A 21147-nucleotide genomic window follows, 5' to 3' on the forward strand; every position below is an offset into this window, starting at 1 on the left:
TTCCCTAAACGATTATTGCCCAGATGAATGGTTTCCCTTAACGGGTAAGGGCCACTGGAGGCCTTATGGCCTGAAGCTGACCCCATTTTATTTGAAGAATAGAGTAGTTGCTAGTACTAGAAACAACTCTCTGCTATTTTTCTGCTCTCTGACTGGATTATGTAGCATTTGGCTGCCATTCTCGCAAGTCGCAAAACTATCTATAACGGCTGTGCATCAAGCTTCTGAATGCCTCAGATAATATCGATATAAAAAATGAATTTGAACAGCGATTCAAGCTTCACTTGAAGCACATGTATTTGGCTTAGTTTGGGTTATACTATGTTTTTACCATTTTGATTTGTGGGGTGCGGGGGTGAGGGGAAGATTAAATTTAGCATGTCGCAGCAATCTGATTTCTAAAGTTAAAGAGTGAAGCTGCTACTTCCCGGGGTAACAAATAGGAATAACTTTTAGGGAACTTCAAAACTGCAAAGTAAAATCTGCATCAGAGTAATGGTGCTCATGTTAAGGTGCGGCACAATATTGTACTTTTGCAGAGGTCCTTTAACATCTTTAATAATGCTAAGCAGTTCATTAGTGTATTGTAAAACAAAGGTCGTTTACCTGTCTATAATGTATATCAGTAGCTGCAACGCTTAATTATCAAATGATTTATCTCCTATGTACAAGAATTGGTGAAGGATGGAACAACTTATTAATGACAGTATCTATACATGAATTACAGCTTTGTTAGAGGCTGTGTGTTGTTCCAAAGCCATTGACGTGCAGAACCATCCAGCAGAGGTGAAACCTAAAAATGATTTCCAATTAGCAAATAGCAGTCTTAAACATGATAAAAGCAACCACAAAATCGTCTCGGATGCTTACCTTCTCCCAAACTTGCAAATGGTAACTATTAAGCCAATCTACTTCCGCATCAGAGAGCAAAGACATGTCGACCAATTTAGTCTGGATGATAGACGCAAAAAGTAGTCATATCACTAGAAATTATGGCAGATTGTTGGAGCATAGTGCATACACTCCACAATGAGTTGATTTAAGACATCATAGTCATCAGTGAAGGTTATGGAAACATAAGGGTAAATAATGGAATTCATTTATCAGTTATCTGAAGATGATATGAAATCTTAATTTGTGACCAAGCTCATTTACACTCATGCATGATATGGCTTGTTACACCTTATAACATGTGAGTCTTTAGGAATGTCAAATATAATCCATACTTAATTTTCTGCACTCTATAACGTAGAGTAATTATTTCTCTTGGGTTCATCTCTGTTGCATCCATATCTCAATGATAATCTCTGGGCTCTTTGAATTAGTTAGTTCTCTAAAGCCCAAATTTTACACGACGGGGACTACAGCAGAAATAAACAGATTGACCTTGCCACCTGCGTGTGCAGTAGAAACTGTACAGCCTAGAATTGCCAAGGCCAATTTCCTTGTTTTTAATAGCAGAGATAAAATTTATTAGTAAAAGCAAAGAAAGATCAATTATGAGCTGTCTTACCTGTATGGGAACAAAAGTAAGCTTTTCGAATCCCAGATATCCTATTCCTCCAAAACGATTCGGTGTATCTACTTCTTTAACGTAAAGAAGATTCTGGGCAACAAGAAAGAGTTAAAATAAGATAAGACAAAACCAGAAGTAACTTGCATTAGGCTAAAAAAATTGGGTAAGGAAAGGATAAACACAATTACATTACCAACCACAAAGCGTAGTACAATGATGCCAATAGAGCATAGAAGAACAATATGACATCCTGACTGAATTCTTTTACAATCAAATCAAATGAGAATTCATGCAGAAAAAGAAGCTCTACATGCCACTTATATACTTCAAGTTTCTACAGGAAAGGTTGCTATTTTTACTGTCATATTCCTCTTCTACCAAAATGGAGATTTTAACATCAACATTTAGCGAACATTCTTCTTCACCTTTTAAGAAGGAACTTGACCTAAAATTTTAGCAACCAATGAGCTCTAAAGTTCCTCAGATCCTTCTTCAGGTTCCAAAAGAAAATAACAACAACAATCCAGTGAAATCCCACAACGTGGGGTCTGGGGAGGGTAGAGTGTACGCAGACCTTACTCCTACCAAGGTAGGGCGGCTGTTTCCGAAAGACCCTCGGTTCCAAAAGAAAATAAGCAAGTGTATATTCTCATATGCTTCAACTTATAAACAAATGGAGGTTTTAACATCAAATTTTAGCAGTCGATCTACTAGAAGCTGTATAGAGAACTTTTCTAAGAGAAAAGGAAGAGAAGCTGTATAGAGAACTTTTCTAAGAGAAAAGGAAGAGAAGCTTTACGAGGAACCCATTTATTGGTTCAAATAAAAGAACATCTAAATACTAGAGATACTCATGATTATAAAACAAAAACGAAAATAGTCTTCAATTCTTACTAGGTGACTGATATGGAAAAAGGGTAAAGTACCTCAATTCGAATACCAAAAGAGTGGTCTTCATAGTAACCTGGTTCATTGCTGACAATCATGCCTCTCAACAAAGGAGTCATATTTCCAAAGCGGAAACTAATGCTATGTGGGCCTTCATGAACATTTAGTGCAGCTCCCACACCGTGCCCAGTTCCTAGAGGAAATGAAGAGATCGTGTAAAGGAAATGCTGTCAGTTACTAAAAGCTCCTAATACCATAAGTAAACAGAACTTGTGCACACTCACCATGCCGGTAATCAAGGCCAACCTTCCATAAGGAAGACCGTGCAAATGCATCCAACAAGAAACCAGGGGTATTCTCAGGGAAAACTGCTTGGTCAAGTGCTATGTGACCCTGAAAATGTTTTAATCAACAACAACCTATCAAAACAATTATAGAAGCACTTATCTGGCAACGCCTCAAACTGGGTTACGAAAGAATACCAACACAACCTCAAGACATGTACTTCCAAGGGTAAAATTTGAGATGGAGACTTGAAAGGAATGTCATTGATGAGTTGATCTTATATCAACAAGAACAATTACTTAACTTTGCTAAAATTATGAGGTATTTTATAGGTTCCTCTCACTGTTTCCCCACTCAATTCATCAGTTATCTTACATCTAATTGACCATAAGCTCGAGGGAATCAGAAACCATTGTATCTTTTTCGAAATGTCACCCAACATGATTCTGCATTTGCTTATGAAACCTTTATTTTGCTAAATCTGCTGATGAGGGGGGGGGGGGGGGGGGGGGGAAAGGAACTTCTGTGAAATATGCCATAAACAAGAGGGATAACTCTATTTCAAGATTGCTAGGAATCATCAATAATGAGTTGAGCCGTGAAAGTTGGTTATATCATAGCTCATTAAGTATAGTTTCCAACAAATCAAACGGTTCATCGTTTGGACACTCCTTCCGAAGCCATGGTCAAATACTGAAACATGCGCAAAGCTGAAGGAAGTTCACCTAGGCACCGTCGGAGGATGTCTTCAATTGGTTTATGTCTTAACCTATTATTTCTTGGATGGTAATGGTTCTTGATGCCTAGTTCGGATCCTTGACTACTATTCTTGCAAAATCATTTATAATTTTTACTTTTTAATCTAAATATAACCTAATGCATCATTCCTGGCAGAAAGGTCTAGTGTACCTGTAGTACTCGGGTGAAACATTCTCTTTCTCTTGCAGATGGTTCACCAAAATGCACTGTCCTAGTAATGTCAGTCGTTCCATCAATATATTGGCCTCCACTGTCTAAGAGGAAGAGTTTCTTCCCATCCACAGTGCTACAACTATCCGACTCTGCCCTGTAATGAATTATAGCACCATTGGCACCCGAACCTACAAGTAAATTCAGTAGTTATGAATATGACTAGGGAGATATACCAGCTTGTCAATAATTCTGCACTTGACACTGATCATTTGATATTGCCTTGGATGTTTCTTCTATCGGTATCTCAAAATAAGTTATCTAGAACTGAGGTGCACATGCTTCCACACAGGAAAACTGAATCCACTCCGTTACAGAAAACTAAGTATAAGGAAGTGCGGGAATCTGAAATAAAGTTAGATAGGAAGAAGTGTACATACTTTACAAACTGTCAAGTAGCAATATCCATGGTGACCTTTACCTGATGGCCACATGGCATTGAATGCACAGGACATGGCTCTGAACATAATGGGAACCACAAAGTTTTTCCATTAATAAGATGAATTCAAGTTTTGTTGAATGTATATGGACAAGAAGACATAAGTTGACCATTTTGAACGAGCAGAATCCAGAGAAAAGTGAGAGATAAACTACCATAGGAATTGTGTTGGTGAAATCAGATCAAAATGAGTACTGTATTAAAAAAAATTGGAATCTACTATTGTAAATAAATCTCAAACAGTATAAAAAGGACAATGCAAAATGACCCATTAACAAATATCTGCCATTTCATTGCAAAGTCGTCAACTACTCCCTATGTCCAACTATCAAAACAGTCCAATATTTGTTTTTAGCCAGCATGAAAATAGTTTATTCTCCTCAAATCATAGTACCAAAACATTATATAGCGAAACTTTTATTGGACTTCCTCTTTACGGTACAAGTTTTTCCTATATTTTATTCCATAGAAGCACAAAACTCGATATAGGGGTCCACATCTTTTCCTAGCTAATACTAATGTGTTAGATTTTCAACTCTTCTCTTAATATAACAGCTTAGCCAAAAAAAAAAAAAGTTATCAGTTTGGGATGGAGGGAGTACAAATGTTTCCTACTGTCTTTGACCATTCGAAACTACATTAGATCACCCAAATTTCTGTGAAAGCTCTTCAAGTATAATAAGCTTAAGCACAAGATGGAAGACCAAGAAAGATATATCTCAGAAATTAGAATGATTCACCTACTGAAAACGTCAACAGAAATACAACAACAACAACATACCCAGTGTATTCCCACAAAGTGGGGTCTGGGGAGGGTGGAGTGTTTGCAGACCTTACCCCTACCTTGGGAGGTAGAAAGGCTGTTTCCGGTAGACCCTCGGCTCAAGGAAAAGCATTTCAAAACGTCAACAGAAATATGGAAACAAAAGCCAAAGAAACAAATTTCTATCTCCAACAGATCCAAAGCATTCTAAAGTTCATAAAACTTTGGTAGAAAAACAGAATTGGAAGAAATATCTATAAGCAAGGGATATAACTTTCAGATCTATAGTTTTAATATTTTTTCACTCAAGACGAAGATGATTATCCAGTAAAAGTCCACAAAAACAAACATTAGCTATTTACTACTATATAAGTTTCGAAATTCAGGTCAATCATGATAATAGAAACCAACATACCACTTATTGTGTCGAAGCTAGTATCAAGAAAGCCATCTTGGTGTGAGCGAAATTCAAGAAGTTTGTCTGCAACTTCTACCTCTGTCGGAGTGACATCCCTTTGGATTTCATCCTCCAGCCAAGCCCAAAATTGAGCTAATGCAGCTGCATCCCTACATCAAAAGATGTGTATTGATTATCCATTAAAGTATTATTAAGCCATGCATACTTGAATAAAACATAGCAATCCGTCAACGTAATTATATAATGCTTCGCCATAAAGGGACAAACAGAGAGTGAATGCTATAAAGCTAAAAAACTATCTATCGTACAGCAAAGAAAAGTCACAGTTATGGGTTTCCATGGAATAGACATAACTAATCCACAGTTACCCAGACATGAAAAATATTATATTATTGTAATTTATTACCAACAAAACCTTCATGCATATCCCAATCAGGCTTCAACGGAGTTTCACTATGGAAATGGATATGGAGGTTTGACACAGAGGAGCCGGAGGACAGTAATTTCAGACAATAATGGAACACAAGAGGGAGGATGGAGGACAAGAAATATTAGAATACCTCATGGGGTAGGATAGTGGAGGGCATAATGAAAGTGTTGGAGGACTTCTATGGCAGCAACATCACACAAAGAGTGGGAAGTGGTGCAACAGTACAATTTTGAAAAGATAGATTTTTTTTACACAATAGGCAGTAGTTATTGACAATTAACATATGCTTAAAAGGTTTGGTTGGACTTTCAGTTTACCTTAGATGGCAGTTACGCATCCCTTCTAACTCAGCATCATTTTTGACAGCTTTACTCAGAGAGACAGGAGAACTCCTATATACTGCACATGGTCCCCCAGATTGACCATTCGAATCAAGGTTGGCAGTCCTCTTCTCCCTGCTTTTAGTTGCAGAATTCCAAGGATATTTGTAACAAGCTGATTCATATGCATTTACAATAGCAGCATTGACTGATGAAGTGTCCAACCAAAGATTTGCCCCTTTTGCTGCCAAACTGAAAAGAGAAACTTTGGAGTCAAATTTTATCACGGGGAAAACTCTCTCCAGAAACACACCATATTAGTAATTTGGTTGTTGACGAGTTTCATCTATTAGAAACAGGAACCATTAAAATAATGCAGCATGCAAAATATCTCCATTAGCATTCAAGTCTAGGGTGCTGCTTGCACAGTTGAACACTCAAATGCTGATATAAATATATATGCAAGCTTCTCGCATGCAGTTCTCACAGCACTTGTTCTTGCCAGAATGATATCAAATCCAGGACATGTAACTGTCAAAGAGAAGACAATTTTTGCAATTGAAAATAAAAATATGCTGCAAAACTAATGCTTTAAAGTCACCTTTCAATTTCAGAAAGAATGGACTCATATGCTCTCACTTCTATGCCAGCATTTTCCAAATGCGCCATAACTTCAGGTGTTACTTTAGTATCATCGACGAACAATTTTGCTCCATCTATCTCCACAACTAAATATGCGTACATGACTGGTGAATGTGGGACATCATTACCTCTCTGGAGACACAAGTAAATAACTAAACAAATAAGCAGCTAAAAGGTAAGTAAAGACGCAAATGAAAGCAATTTAAGTCATCATTCAACTGCAAGCAAAGCATGTAAAGGCACTTGCTGGGCATCCACAATAAGAGGTTGAAATCTTGACATATGCCTTCCAATCTTATAAATATCCTTGAGAACTCATTTACAATTATTGGCAATTTACAATTAACCATTTATAGGGCCATCGTAATAAGCACATCTATTATAATCCATATTTCTACGTCAATCTCATCTTTTAAAAGGATTAACCAGTGTGCAGGCAAAAATCAAAAGATCTAGAATGGTCTAAGTTAGGTGCACCATTGTAGTTCAATCAAATTATATCTACGTTATTGCTTCAAATATTTAAATATGCTACCAGATAAAATTCATAATCACCAGTTAACTGGATTTACAATAAATGAGAAGGATGGCTTCTTCCTAGCCCTCAGACCAAAATATCTCATACAAGCAGGAATCTGGGTTACAAATGATCTCTTTGTGCTCATATGACCAAGTAAACTTAACAAAGATTTTAAAGAACAAGTAAAGAGGATTACCAAGTTCAATAGCCACGCAATTTCATCAAGCATGGAGATAACAATTGCCGATGCACCAGCATTTCTTAGTTCAGATCTCAAGACTGAAAGCTTTGACGACACATCTACACCAGCATATTTTAGGTCATGCGATCTAATTGGTTCCTGTGGAGGCTTTGGCCTCGACTCCTTCCAAATTTCATCTACAAGGTTGAAATCATACAATAAGACCAACTCATGGTTCGCTTTAGAAATGTCCTCTTTGAATTCTTTTGCAGCATCAGATGAAAAAAGAAACTGTTCCCTTCACCAAAACAAAGAGAACTGATATAAGAGAAAAGAAAATGCAAGGGTATTTATGAATCAATGTTGTCAAAGCGAATAGAGAAATGTTTGCAAGATTGACAAATTTGAAATTTTGAACTAGAAGAGGTGAAATAGTATTAGAAGCACCAGTTCATAAATAAACACAAGACTGACTGAATTATAGGCACCGATAACCATAATACAGTAATCAAATACTAAGGCTAGCAACAAGTTTCTGGAGAACAACTTTAGGTATCAAACCAGATTGAGATCCATTTAGCACAATCCAAAAGGTTTCAGTATGGGCTTCATAGTCAAGAGGATAAAAGGTAGAATCTAAGTTGACTTTCAGTTATTAGTGTTATGGTATCAAGCATTTAAGAATGTTCCAAAATGGAAGAATTTAATATAAGCTGTGAAGAACGCAGTAATGAACGACTAAACAACAACACCAAGCCTCAGTCTCAAACAAGTTGAGGTCGGCTATATGAATCCTCAATTCTTCAAGATCAACTCATATCACTATCAGAACAAATTACTGGAACTTAAAACAAATTCACAAATCTGGAAGCATATTTGAGCATTACTTACAGGATCTATACCGATCCTGCAACCAGGTGCTAGGACAGTATTAAGCCACTGACTAGGAGTAGGCACACCCAAGTTACCAGCTCTCATGAGATCCCAACTAGAGTTCAACTGCTTCTCAGCCTGTTTGCACATACCAAAGAGAAGAAAAAACCAATTAGAAGATGACAGGCACCGACAAAGGATACCAGCTGAACCATTCATCTTGCTTCCATTGAGAAAATGATCAGTAAAACTAAAGAAGCCATGCAAATAATACAAACCTGTAAAAAGTATCGCGCATCTGTCCATAAGGCTGCTTTATCTTTGGTTACAACTGCAGTGCCTGCACTTCCCGTAAATCCGGATATATAGGTTCTTCGCATATAACATTCAGCAATGAACTCACTCTACAAATTAAAGCAATTTACATTTAGTAAAACTTGTAGAAAAAAATTGACAACTAGTTCCATTTCTTGCTTATCTTCCCATCCACAAGATACTTCCAGAACTCGCTTACTACTTTCCCCAAATGTAAGATTAGCCACCAAGGAATAAAATCAATACTGTATAAGAATAAATTCTTACTAGTTCACAATACATCACTGCATCAAGTGTCAAGTGTTGCTTAAATTAGAAAGTAAATCATGAACTAAACAGGCAATTCTGTTGGAAAGAGGGAATCTTAGAACAACAACTATCAAACAGAACAGATACTGCAAATCAGCAGGCTTTAATACCACAACATAGCAACATTAACTTTAAACTGAATTACCAGTCCTACTCATAACAATATCATCAATACCTGGAAAAAGCAGTCGATTTTCCAAAGTACACTACAAAAAGGCGAAAGATAATGGGAATTCATTCCCTCAAAAAAACAAATTATCAGCTGTAAGAACTTATTTAGGTCCACTGACAAAATAAGCAACAATCTTTACACTAACAACTCAAGAACATACCAGTAATACAACCCACTCATAACACTTTATCTCAAACCAAGAAAACCAACCCCCCCCCCCCCCCCACCCCTCACACACAAACCCAAAACAAGAAAAGAATGGACCTTGAATTCAAGAAAAGAAAGAAAATAAAACCTGATGGGCATCTTGGGAAGGAATAATATAAGCATCAATATTAACACCAGGCCTAGTAAAGATCTCACGAATAGCACGAAGCTTGTTATCCTCTTCATGGTCGTTACCCTTTTTCTGAAATTCCCATGAGGGTTTAGCAGTGATGGAACTTGAGCTTCGGACAGTAAGAATGGAGTGATTTGGAGATCTTGAGAGAAATCTGGGACCAATTCCGAGTTTGTGGAAAATTGGGAAGGAGAAAGAGAGAAAGCGGAAACTTCGAGGGTGGTGATGGTGTAGTTTGGAAGAACAACTGAGCATAGTGGTAGAGGCTGAAAATGAAGATGCCATTGAGTCCATTTAGAGAGAAAGAGAGAATATTGGAGTTTGAGAAAAGAGCTGAAGAAGAAGAAAAAGGATAATAATATGGGACAGAGTTGTCCAAAGCTAGAAGGAAATCTTAGCTTGAGACACACTTTTGTCTGACTATTTTGTCACGAAAGTACTTTTGAGTTTCGACAAGTAATCCTCCCTCCAGGTTATCCACTTTAGATTTTACCCGCCATCGGGGTCGTTTGGTAGAAGGTCGCTGGCATATTTCAGCACTAATTTTTATACTTATATCAAATATGATATAAAAATTAGTGTTGAAATATCTCAACTTATGGTATAAAATAATCTCAATAGATGGGATAAATTAGTTCTGAAATTATAATCCCGGGATAATTTCGACTATCTACCAGACGGCCCCTTAAGAAATACTCTTCCATCACATAATAAGTACAGTATTATCTTAGCCAAAAATACTCATATAACAAATAATAATGTAATGCAAAGTTTATCAAATTACCCTTATATAATAAAAATAAATTATTTTTATCTTTTAATTAGAGCATGCACAAGAAGTAAACCTTTTCACATTGAAAATTCAATATTACCAAGTTACTATGTGATTTTTTCAATTGTCATTTAGATGTTACTTTATTATTTAAGGGTAACTAATCAAGTTATGTCTTGATTTCCTAAGGTGAAACTTATTATGGGATAAATTTTTTTGACTAAGGTGATATTTATTATGAGACGGAGGGAGTGATAAATTAAGTCCATAATTTATCAATGTACCCATATTAACTGGTGCATATTTTTATTGGATTTGAAAAATAATTTGAAGTGAATATTTAATACTACGAGTAAAATAGGAAAAAAGAAATTATCTTCTCTTAATATGCTAAAAGTGATAAATAAAAGTAAAAAATTATTTTTAAAATACAGAATAAGTAAAAGTGAACAGAGAGTAGTAGATTTTTGGCCAAACATTATCAAGATTCAGTTAATAGTTCTTCTATAAATAAAAAATTGATTTAAATATTTATTATGAAATTTTTAGTTATTTTTTGTCTTTATTTAATACTAAAGTATTAAAAATAAACTATATATTAAAGTTTTTAATCAATATATTTTAATATAGTTAAACTAAAGCAATAACATTCAATACCTGGTACGATTACATTTTTTAAATTCTGAATTAAGTACACCAAACATATATCATACACTATTAAAAATCTCTTGCAAGAGCGCGAGTTGAGATGGTAGAACAAAAAAATTAAAAAAAATAAGGAGAGAGTTGTATTTAGAGCCCGTTTGGATTAGTTTATAAGTTGCTTATAAGCTGTTTTCAGTTTTTTTGAGTGTTTGACTGGCCAGCTTAAAGTCATTTTGTGCTTAAAATAAGCTCAAAAAAATAATTGGGTCTATTTGACTTAGTTTATCTAAAACAGCTTATAAGCGGAAAATAACTTATAAGCCAAAAAAAATAAGTTAGACTACCCCAACTTATTTTTTTTAGCTTATAAGCTGTTTGCAGCTTATAGGCATAAGCCCATCCAAAAAGGCTCTTAGGTAAAAACTTATCCAAGTTTACATCAAACAAAGCAATTTAACTTTGGTAGATAAAAATTAAAGTTAGAATGCAAATTACTTATTTATGATTAAGGATAAGTGTGTATATGTATCTTGCATTTATTAGTTTGATATAAATATCAAGTGTTAGAAGATGCGACTTTTAATAAATATACTTTTTTTCATTAAAAAAAATTCTCGTTTAGATAAAACTTATCTTGTTTTCACTTATTAAAAGGATTTGAAATTTATAACCTCGCTACTAAGTATATGAGAAAATTTGTTTCTATTGCTAAAAAATAGATATTTTTTTCTCAAACACCTTATATCATGACAAACATTTTTAATATTTTTAACTTTTAAGAAATTTGGTTTAACGGACTACTGAATATCTTAGGAATCCAAGAAGAAAAATACTTACTTAACTCTCAAAAAAATTGGCCAATAGAGACTACAGATATTTTACCTCAAAAGTCAAAGGTATACAAAAAATATATCTTAGAGGCGTGCGAAGTGAAAGGTACGAAACCTGTTAGGACATTGAGAGCACGTTTGGATTGGCTTATGTCTATAAGCTGAAAAAATAAGTTAGGGTGGTCTAACTTATTTTTTTTAATTACGTTAGATAAGTTAAGTCAAATGAGCTCAATTATTTTTTAAGCTTATTTTAAATACAAAATAACTTTAAACTGATCAATCAAACACTCAAAAAAGCTGAAAACAATTTATAAGTAGCTTATAAGCCAATCCGTTTACTCTGAGTGAGTACTTACTAGAGTACTATAAAATGGAAGTATTTATCTTTTTTTTTCTTTTTGAAATTAGAAACCAAATTGCACTGAAGATACCCCATTTCTCTTTTAAGGTGTGTCAGTCTCTCCATTATTCTTCACCTGATTTGCCATTATACTCCATATTTTGAAATCAAAAAGCTGCTTTTTACACCTATCACACCACCCCTTTTACTTTTCCCTCACACTTGTTGATCTCCATTTGCAAATCTTGAATTCTACTCAGCTCTACTCATCAACAATGGCAATCATAACTGAAGAACCAGACTCACCAACTCCAGTAAAGAAACAACAAAACCCCCTTAAACCCACTTCAAGAACTCCTCAATCAACAAGCCCAAAACCCACCAAACCAACAACAACAAATCCATTTCATTTTTGGTTCTATTTTACTCTTTCAGTCTCTCTTATAACCCTCATATTCATGATTCTCACTTCTTTATACCCACAAGATCCTAAAACATGGTTCCTTAGTTTGCCCTTTAATCTAAGGCAACACTACTCTAAAGGGAGAAATATCAAAGTTCAAACTACTCCTAATCAGCCACAAATTGAAGTTTTTGCTATTCAAGAAGGACCCTCAAAGTCTTCTGATCATGTACTTATTTTACATGGACTAGGTTGTAGTTCTTTTGCTTTTCAAAAAGTCGTCAACTTTTTGGGTGTTAGAGGTGTTCATACTGTTGCTATTGATCTACCTGGTTCCGGTTTTTCGGATAAGACCGTAGTTGTTGAGGAAGAGTATGTGGATGATGGGGTTGTAAGGAGGTTTAAGGATATGTATAATGAAATTCAAGAAAAGGGTGTTTTTTGGGGGTTTGATCAGCTTGTTGAGCAGGGATATGTGAACTATGAGGAAAACAAAATCAGGGTTTCGAAAAGAAATGTCGTTAAGGCTGTTGATTTGGGTCCTGAAGAGATTGGAAAGGTGTTAGGACAAGTGATTGATACAATGGGGTTGTCGCCTGTGGATTTGGTTTTGCATGATTCTGCATTGGGTTTGAGTGCTAATTGGATTTCGGAGAACCGGGGATTGTTTAGAAGTGTGGTGGTTCTAGATGGTGCGCCGAGTGGAACAGCATTGCCTTTATGCGTGTTGGAAATGCCAGTGGTAAGGGATGTTGTTTTGGGATTTGGATTTGCTTTTAGGAGACTACTTGGAAAGTGCTGTTCGAGATCGGTTGGTAGCTTGGAGGCTGAGGGTCATAGGATTCTTTTGAAGGGAAGGGATGGAAGAAAAGCTGTTGTAGGGATGGGGAAGAACCTGAATTGTAGTTTTGATTTGAATGAATGGGCTGCTTTAGATGGGGTGAAAGGGCTACCAATGCAAGTAATTTGGTCTGATGCCTTGTCCAAAGAGTGGACCGAGGAGGGACGACAAGTTGCTGATTCAATCCCACAGGCGAAATTTGTCTCTCATTCCGGTGGGAGATGGCCCCAGGTGAGGATCTTGAACACATATATTCGTTTTTATTTGTCTGAAAATGCTAATTCCTATAAGTTTGAATCTGTTTAGGTGGGTATCAAAGATATATGCCCTCCAATGATACTGTTTTAAATTGCTGCCTGCTTGATGTACTAAAAGTCATAGGTTCTAGTTAATATGCCATTATGAGGTGGAAGGTTAGACATGTGTGATAGTTTTATTTCTCATTTACATGCTAAAGCAAATAGTTTTATCTTGAAAATTCTGATGAGACAGCGCCATAAAGCAGTTGAATAATAATGCCAAACAATTTTCAGCTGGTGAAGATCAGTTACTTCAATATTTCTTAGACTTCGAACTCTAGAAGAAAACTTAAAATATTGAAATCGTGTCTTGGGGCCAGATGACTAAAGCAGATTACAGATATGTAAGCATTAAAAGGTCCTTTTTGTTTCACTTTTACTTTTTGTGTGATGAAAGCAGCTGGACGACCTGGATAGATGATTCTGGATGACTCAGGATTGAGTCATACACAAAACGGTACTTCTTTCACCTACTTGATGCTTATTAATAAAAATTTTGAATTATGACAAGAGAAAGACCTAAATCTTTTTATGAAGTAAGGAGTTCCGTTAATGGCATCAAGCAGATGCAAGGAAAAAAAGACCTTAATTACTAACTGAATTACAACAACAACATACCCAGTGAATCCCACAACGTGGGATCTGGGGAGGGTAGAGTGTACGCAGACCTTACCCCCACCTTAGATAGGGAGGCTGTTTCCGGAAGACCCTCGGCTCAAGAAAAAGCATAAGAAAGGTCAGATACGGGCAAACAAATCAAAGCAATTATGAAAATGGAAACAATGAAAGTAAAAGTAAATAAGCCATTATAAACCAACAGATACTCGCAGAAACCAAGAGACAAGAAACTATAGAGCAACATAACTACTCGTAAGAAAGGATAAACGCGACTATCTACTAGCCTTCTACTCTAATATGAGTCCTTCATACCCTCCTATCTAAGGTCATGTTCTCGGTAAGCAGGAAATGCGCCATGCCTATCTAATCACTTCCCCCCAATACTTCTTCGGCCTACCTCTACCTCTTCTGAAACCGTCATTGGCCAACCTCTCGCACCTCCGCACTGGGGCATTTGGATCTCTCCGCATCACATGCCCAAACCATCTCAGCCTCGCTTCCCGCATCTTGTCTTCCACTGAGGCTATTCCAACCTTGTCTCGGATGACTTCATTCCTAATCCTATCGCTCCTAGTGTGCCCACATATCCATCGCAGCATTCTCATTTCTGCCACTTTCATTTTCTGAACATGAGATTTCTTGACTGGCCAACACTCCGCCCCATACAACATAGTTGGTCTAACCACCACTTTGTAGAACTTGCCTTTAAGTTTCGGTGGCACCTTCTTGTCACACAACACTCCGGAGGCAAGCCTCCATTTCATCCACCCTGCACCAATACGGTGTGTGACGTCATCATCAATCTCCCCATTTCCTTGTATAATAGACCCAAGATACTTGAAACTATCTTTCTTCTGTATGACTTGGGTGCCAAGCTTCACTTTCACGTCAGCCTCATGCACTATATCACTGAACTTGCACTCCAAGTACTCTGTCTTGGTCCTACTCAACTTGAACCCTTTAGACTCCAGAGTTTGTTTTCAAACCTCCAGCTTAGCGTTAACCCCGCGAGACTCGTCAATCAGGACTATGTCATCCGCAAATAACATACACCATGACACCTCACCTTGAATTTGCCGCGTCAATCCATCGATCACCAAAGAGAATAAAAATGAGCTAAGAGCTGATCCCTGGTGCAACCCCATCACCACTGGGAAGTGCTCTGAGTCTCCTCCCGTAGTCCTTACCCTGGTCTTGGCCCCATCATACATGTCCTTGATCGCCCTAATGTACGCCACAGGTATACCTCTAGCCTCCAAGCATCACCATAGAACCTCTCTCGGCACTTTGTCATATGCCTTTTCTAGGTCTATGAATACCATGTGCAAGTCCCTCTTCCTCTCCCTATATTGCTTCACTAGTCTCCGTACAAGATGAATAGCTTCTGTAGTTGAGCGCCTGGCATGAATCCGAACTGGTTCTCTGAGATAGACACGCCTCTCCTCACCCTCATCTCCACCATCCTTTCCCACACTTTCATAGTGTGGCTTAGCAGCTTGATCCCTCTGTAATTGTTGCAACTTTAAATGTCGCCCTTGTTCTTGTACAATGGAATCATTGTACTGCATCGCCATTCTTCGGGCATCTTAGCCGTCTTAAAGATGGCATTAAAGAGTCGAGTCAACCACTCTAAACCTGCCCTGCCTGCAGTCTTCCAAAATTCCCCAGGAATCTCATCGGGCCCGGTCGCTATTCCCCTACTCATCCTACGAACAACACCCTTAACTTCCTCAACCTTTATACTCCTACAATATCCAAAATCACGACACCTCTCGGAGTACTCCAAATCTCCCAATACAATATCTTTGTCCCCTCCGGCGTTCAAGAGTTTGTGAAAGTATGACTGTCATCTCCGTCTAATGAGAGCGTCCTCCACTAGTACCCTGCCATCCTCGTCCTTGATGCACTTCACCTTATCCAAGTCACGCGCCCTCCTCTCCCTCGCCTTGGCTAGTCTGTACAACTTCTTATCCCCTAACTGGATGATGTGCTATATTTCCCCTAGTCGAATAACGGAATAAATTAAACCATAGGGGCTCATGCCTTGAAGCTGAATCCTCCTTGATTCTAGAACTGTGTTTGATCATGCCGTCCTTAGTTAATATCGCGATGTTATTCATGCTGTAATAACCGACTCTGTTCTCCGTTCATTTAATTGCATAATCTGTTTGTCATATCACTGTAGTTAGTCTCTAATTTAAAAACTAAAGTTCATAATTTGGCGTACATGGCCGCTCTCTCACGGATGTATTCCAGTCACACTTGCTTAATGTTTTGCAGTTTCCCCTTGCAATCTACAGCAGACATGGTTTACTAACAAAAAAGAAAAGGAAATTGGTGATTCTGTACTTTAGTCCCTTAATGGTAGTCTTGAATGGTGATAGTCCATCCAACCTCATTAGCAGATCAATTCATGAATACTTGGAATGTACATGAAAGGCAGGCAGATACTCTTTATGAATTTAACAGTCTCCCTTCATAGTTGGACATGGTGTCCACCTGATAAGTTGGGAAGGCCGAGCTTTAAACTTTCCAAAATAATGGGCTGTCGGTCCTGGATGACATTGTTTGAAGAATTTAAGTCTTTCCTCTATAGTCGCCTTTTATATCCACTCAGTGACTGTCTATCTTATATGCCTGTCTGGAAGGAGGGGTTGGGTAATGATCAGGATGCGCGTTTCTTGTTTCTACCTGATCAGAAATAAAAGAGCAGCCTTGTCTGTTGGTGTAGTAGTTTGCCTAGACTATCTCTTAGATGCTTGTTTGGTATGGCTTCAGTTGCAAGCTGTGAAGAACGGGATGCTCTGTTTGTTTACTCATGCAAAGGAACTTGAATAATTTTCAGTAGCTTTTCTTTACTTGATTTATATGTATTCCTCTTAATAGCTAAGGCTCGCCATTTTTTTCTTTGAAGTTGCAATTGCACTGATGTACAACACATGCTGTGGGGACACTTTCTCAACAAAAATAAAATTCACTTAAGTATCTATGTATTTTGAAGATGATCTAGAACATTGTTTTTGCTGATTTTTAGGAGCATAATTCTGAGGAGATAGCTGAAAGTATCTATCAATTTGTTTCCTCCTTGCCGAAGTCTGTGAAACAAACTGAAGAAGAACCTGTACCTGAACATGTCCAGAAAATGTTTGATGAAGCGCAGAGTGGTGATCACCACCATCACCACCACGACGGTCATGATGAGCATGGCCATGGACATGCTCATGCCGGATATATGGATGCATATGGGCTTGGTCAGGGGTGGGCCATGTGATTTGCTTTCCAGAAAATGTACTGTCTTGATTGGTTTGCAAGTTTTATGACTAGACTAGATTCATACCATTAAATTCCTCTTCTTTTTTGGCCTCTAGCGGCAGTTTCATAGTGGTAACTGCCAGAGCTTTTCTGCTATCTAATTTTTGTTTTTGTACGAGTGTTGTATTATGTATCCGATCAAGTTAACAGTTATAGTAATGTAGTATCAGGTGTAGTAAGACTGATACTACATTTGTCTTTTTGTAAAATCTAAAATGCAATACTTGTACTTAACCACTGTGTCCAGTTTCAGCTTTTGACACTGGAGAGCGACCTTATGCCTATCTCTAATGGGATCTTTAAAGCTAATGCCTCTCTATATTTCCCAGTTTCTCTTTTTTGTTGCCGAGTAATAGACCTCCGAGACATTATTTACTCATGAATTTGGGTAAGTGGTGAAAACATGAATTAATTTACTATAGTGCTAAATATCTATATGCAAATACATGGCATGCACTTATATTGATTTGGTATGACCATCCGGTACGAATAAGTTTTTTTGCCCGTTAAAATTTAAGAAGTTGAGACTCTAAAATAAGCAAGTTTGTCAACAAGATTAGGGAATACTGTGTGACAAATCAAGAATTTGGCATCAATTATGCAACTAAAACAGTTTGAAGGAGAAGAGTAGAATTTGGATCGCAAACATATTTGGTGCAACACAAATCTGGTCCTTTAGGTTTATTTTTAGGAAATTTTGCAAATTAACCATTTCTTTTTACTCAAATAGCCGATTTTCTAATCATATCAAATGGCTAGCATTTTGTAATATTAGCTCACATTTCATTGTACCGACATGATATCTGAAATTCAGATATTTCTAATCGTACTTTTTCCTTTTCCAATACATAAATTCACTCTCTCACAATTTCTCCAAACTGCACCACGCTGTTTGAATTAGTCCACACAGGAGAAAATGATAAAAATGGTCCTTAGAGCCCGTTTGGATTGGCTTATAAGTCGCTGAAAACAGCTTAGTTTTTAGTTTTTTTGAGTGTTTGGCTGGCTAGTTTAAAGCCATTTGGGCAATTGGCGCGAATATCCTTCAAATGCGCTGGTCTTTAATTTTTGCCCCTGTAATGCGTGGTCTTTAATATTTGCCCTTCTGAGCTAAAAGATAATAAGAAAAAGACGTTACTACCCCTACCCATAACATATAAAAACCTGAAAGTCTGTAACGAACCCCAAACATCCAATTAAACCTATCCATCATTCCAACAACAAACCGTTCAATCGTTCCATTGTTCCAACATTTCACCGGAGAAATCTCCATTGATTTTGCTGCTACAATGTCGGAAAAGGTAAATACATAATATATAGCGTTTCAATTGAACGTAATTCAACTCAATTTAATGCTTTATTAAGTTTAGATTTGTTAATATTTGAAAATAACAACAAATCATCTTCTATGAACTAAACAACTGATATTCAGTTGAGATTCAACATTGCGAATCATAATTTTACTCAACAACATAGAATTGATCAAATTTATTGCTTTGTTCTGATTTTGATTAGTTTATACGTTCCATTTGATTAGTATACAATCCTCAATGGCTTAGACTTGAAATTACAGTAACTTCAGTTGACAAAAAATAATCAGGCAAAGTTCTGAACAAGTATGCCGGAGGAGGCAGAAGTTCGCCTTGCAAAAGAACAAAGTATGCCGTTAGAGTCAAACTTTCATTTTCATAAGCAAAACATCAAGTATACAAGTGTTAAGAACTAGAAAAGTATGCCGGAGGAGACAGAAGTTCACTTTACAAAAGAACAAAGTATGCTGTTAGAGGCAAATTTCATTTTCATAAGTAAAATAAAAAAATACACAAGTGTTAACAATTAGACAAGTCTGCCGGAGGAGGCAGAAGTTCACTTTACAAAAGAACAAAGTATGCTGTTAGAGGCAAACTTTCATTTTCATAAGCAAACCATCAAGTATACAAGTGTTAAGAACTAAAAAAGTATGCCGGAGGAGGCAGAAGTTCACTTTACAAAAGAACAAAGTATGCTGTTAGAGGCAACTTTCGTTTTCATAAGCAAAATAAAAAAGTACACAAGTGTTACGAATTAGACAAGTCGGCCGAAAGAGGCAGAAGTTCACTTTACAAAAGAACAAAGTATGCTGTTAGAGGCAAACTTTCATTTTCATAAGCAAAACATCAAATATACAAGTGTTAAGAACTAGAAAAGTATGCCGGAGGAGGCAGAAGTTCACTTTACAAAAGAACAAAGTATGCTGTTAGAGGTAACTTTCATTTTCATAAGCAAAATAAAAAAGTACACAAGTGTTAAGAATTAGACAAGTCTGCCGGAGGAGGCAGAAGTTTAATTTACAAAAGAACAAAGTATGCTGTTAGAGGCAAACTTTCATTTTCATGAGCAAAACAAAAGTTTACGCAAGTGTTAAGAACTAGAAAAGTCAGTAAGTAAACTTCAAAGATTTAACAAAGAGAAAACCAAAGCGCATATCAAAATCAACAAAAACATATTACGACATTCACAATACGACATTCAAAAAACCAAAATATATACATGGGGAACGAAACTAAAGTTCAAAAAATCATACAGACACTTTAACAAAACACTATAATTTTAAATAATAAAGGATCAATTAAATATAAAAAACGACGAAGACAAAGATATCAATTCAACAAACAACAATTTAACATAAAAACAAATATTGAAACGAGCAAAAGATTCAAATTCGTACCTAAATTTTAGAACAGATAAGACAGACACAAAACAGAGGAGGAACGAAGAAGCAAAAAAAGAAAAGAAAAGGGCAAATGACGAAATACAAAGGTTTTAATGGGGTAAGGGTAATTTCGTCAAAAAACTTTCATTAAACAGGCGGCAGGGGCAAAAATTAAAGAAAGCATAAAGGAGGGGCAAAATATAAAGACGAGCCAAAAAGAAGGGCACTCTGCGCAAAAAAAAGGGCAATTCGCGCGAATGCCCTTCAAATGCGTTGGTCTTTAATTTTTGCCCCCGCAATGCGTGGTCTTTAATATTTGCCCTTCTAAGCTAAAAAATATACGAAAAGACGTTACTACCCCTACCCATCACATATAAAAACCTGAAAGTCTGTAACGAACCCCAAACATCCAATTAAACCTATCCATCATTCCAACAACAAACCTTTCAATCGTTCCATCGTTCCAACATTTCACCGGAGAAATCTCCATTGATTTTGCTGCTACAACATCGGAAAAGATAAATACATAATATATAGCGTTTCAATTGAACGTAATTCAACTCAATTTGATGCTTTATTAAGTTTAGATTTGTTAATATTTGAAAATAACAACAAATCATCTTCTATGAACTAAACAACTGATATTCAGTTGTGATTCAACATTGCGAATCATAATTTTACTCAACAACATAGAATTGATCAAATTTATTGCTTTGTTCTGATTTTGATTAGTTTATACGTTCCATTTGATTAGTATACAATGCTCAATGACTTAGACTTGAAATTATAGTAACTTCAATTGACAAAAAATAATCAGGCAAAGTTCTGAACAAGTATGTCGGAGGAGGCAGAAGTTCACCTTGCAAAAGAACAAAGTATGCCGCTAGAGTCAAACTTTCATTTTCATAAGCAAAACATCAAGTATACAAGTGGTAAGAACTAGAAAAGTATGCCGGAGGAGGCAGAAGTTTACTTTACAAAAGAACAAAGTATGCTGTTAGAGGCAACTTTT

The 21147-nt window shown here is 36.6% G+C and overlaps 2 protein-coding genes across 2 annotated transcripts; one reads left to right on the forward strand and one right to left on the reverse strand.

Annotated features, from left to right (window-relative positions):
* Positions 1-502: 502 nt before the first annotated feature.
* Positions 503-9802, reverse strand: LOC132645910 (aminopeptidase P2). The gene is made up of 13 exons (XM_060363166.1): positions 9336-9802; positions 8523-8648; positions 8263-8382; positions 7387-7662; positions 6630-6802; positions 6026-6280; positions 5276-5427; positions 3599-3789; positions 2689-2797; positions 2443-2597; positions 1514-1606; positions 871-951; positions 503-793 (listed from the first exon to the last, which is right to left on the reverse strand). The coding sequence occupies exons 1-13, from the start codon at positions 9672-9674 to the stop codon at positions 722-724; spliced, it is 2142 nt and encodes a 713-aa protein (XP_060219149.1). The 5' UTR covers positions 9675-9802; the 3' UTR covers positions 503-721.
* Positions 9803-12041: 2239 nt separating this feature from the next.
* LOC132645911 (protein AUXIN RESPONSE 4) lies at positions 12042-17752 on the forward strand. Its single transcript, XM_060363167.1, has 2 exons — positions 12042-13445; positions 17166-17752. Exons 1-2 carry the CDS (start codon positions 12246-12248, stop codon positions 17400-17402), a joined length of 1437 nt encoding a protein of 478 aa, XP_060219150.1. The 5' UTR covers positions 12042-12245; the 3' UTR covers positions 17403-17752.
* The last annotated feature ends 3395 nt before the right edge of the window (positions 17753-21147 follow it).

This window comes from Lycium barbarum, chromosome 6 (assembly GCF_019175385.1).
Source record: "Lycium barbarum isolate Lr01 chromosome 6, ASM1917538v2, whole genome shotgun sequence".
Taxonomy (NCBI): domain Eukaryota; kingdom Viridiplantae; phylum Streptophyta; class Magnoliopsida; order Solanales; family Solanaceae; genus Lycium; species Lycium barbarum.

What these genes read in the sequence shown, in the direction of transcription:
- LOC132645910 (XM_060363166.1), bottom strand. Translation starts at nt 9,674, where the DNA reads ATGGACTCAATGGCATCTTCATTTTCAGCCTCTACCACTATGCTCAGT. An exon ending in ATGCGCGATACTTTTTACAG is followed by an intron (nt 8,383 to 8,522) that starts GTTTGTATTATT and finishes ATGTGCAAACAG; the next exon opens with GCTGAGAAGCAGTTGAACTC. An exon ending in TAGCTTCGACACAATAAGTG is followed by an intron (nt 3,790 to 5,275) that starts GTATGTTGGTTT and finishes ATTTACTTGTAG; the next exon opens with GTTCGGGTGCCAATGGTGCT.
- LOC132645911 (XM_060363167.1), top strand. Translation starts at nt 12,246, where the DNA reads ATGGCAATCATAACTGAAGAACCAGACTCACCAACTCCAGTAAAGAAA. An exon ending in CCGGTGGGAGATGGCCCCAG is followed by an intron (nt 13,446 to 17,165) that starts GTGAGGATCTTG and finishes GCTGATTTTTAG; the next exon opens with GAGCATAATTCTGAGGAGAT.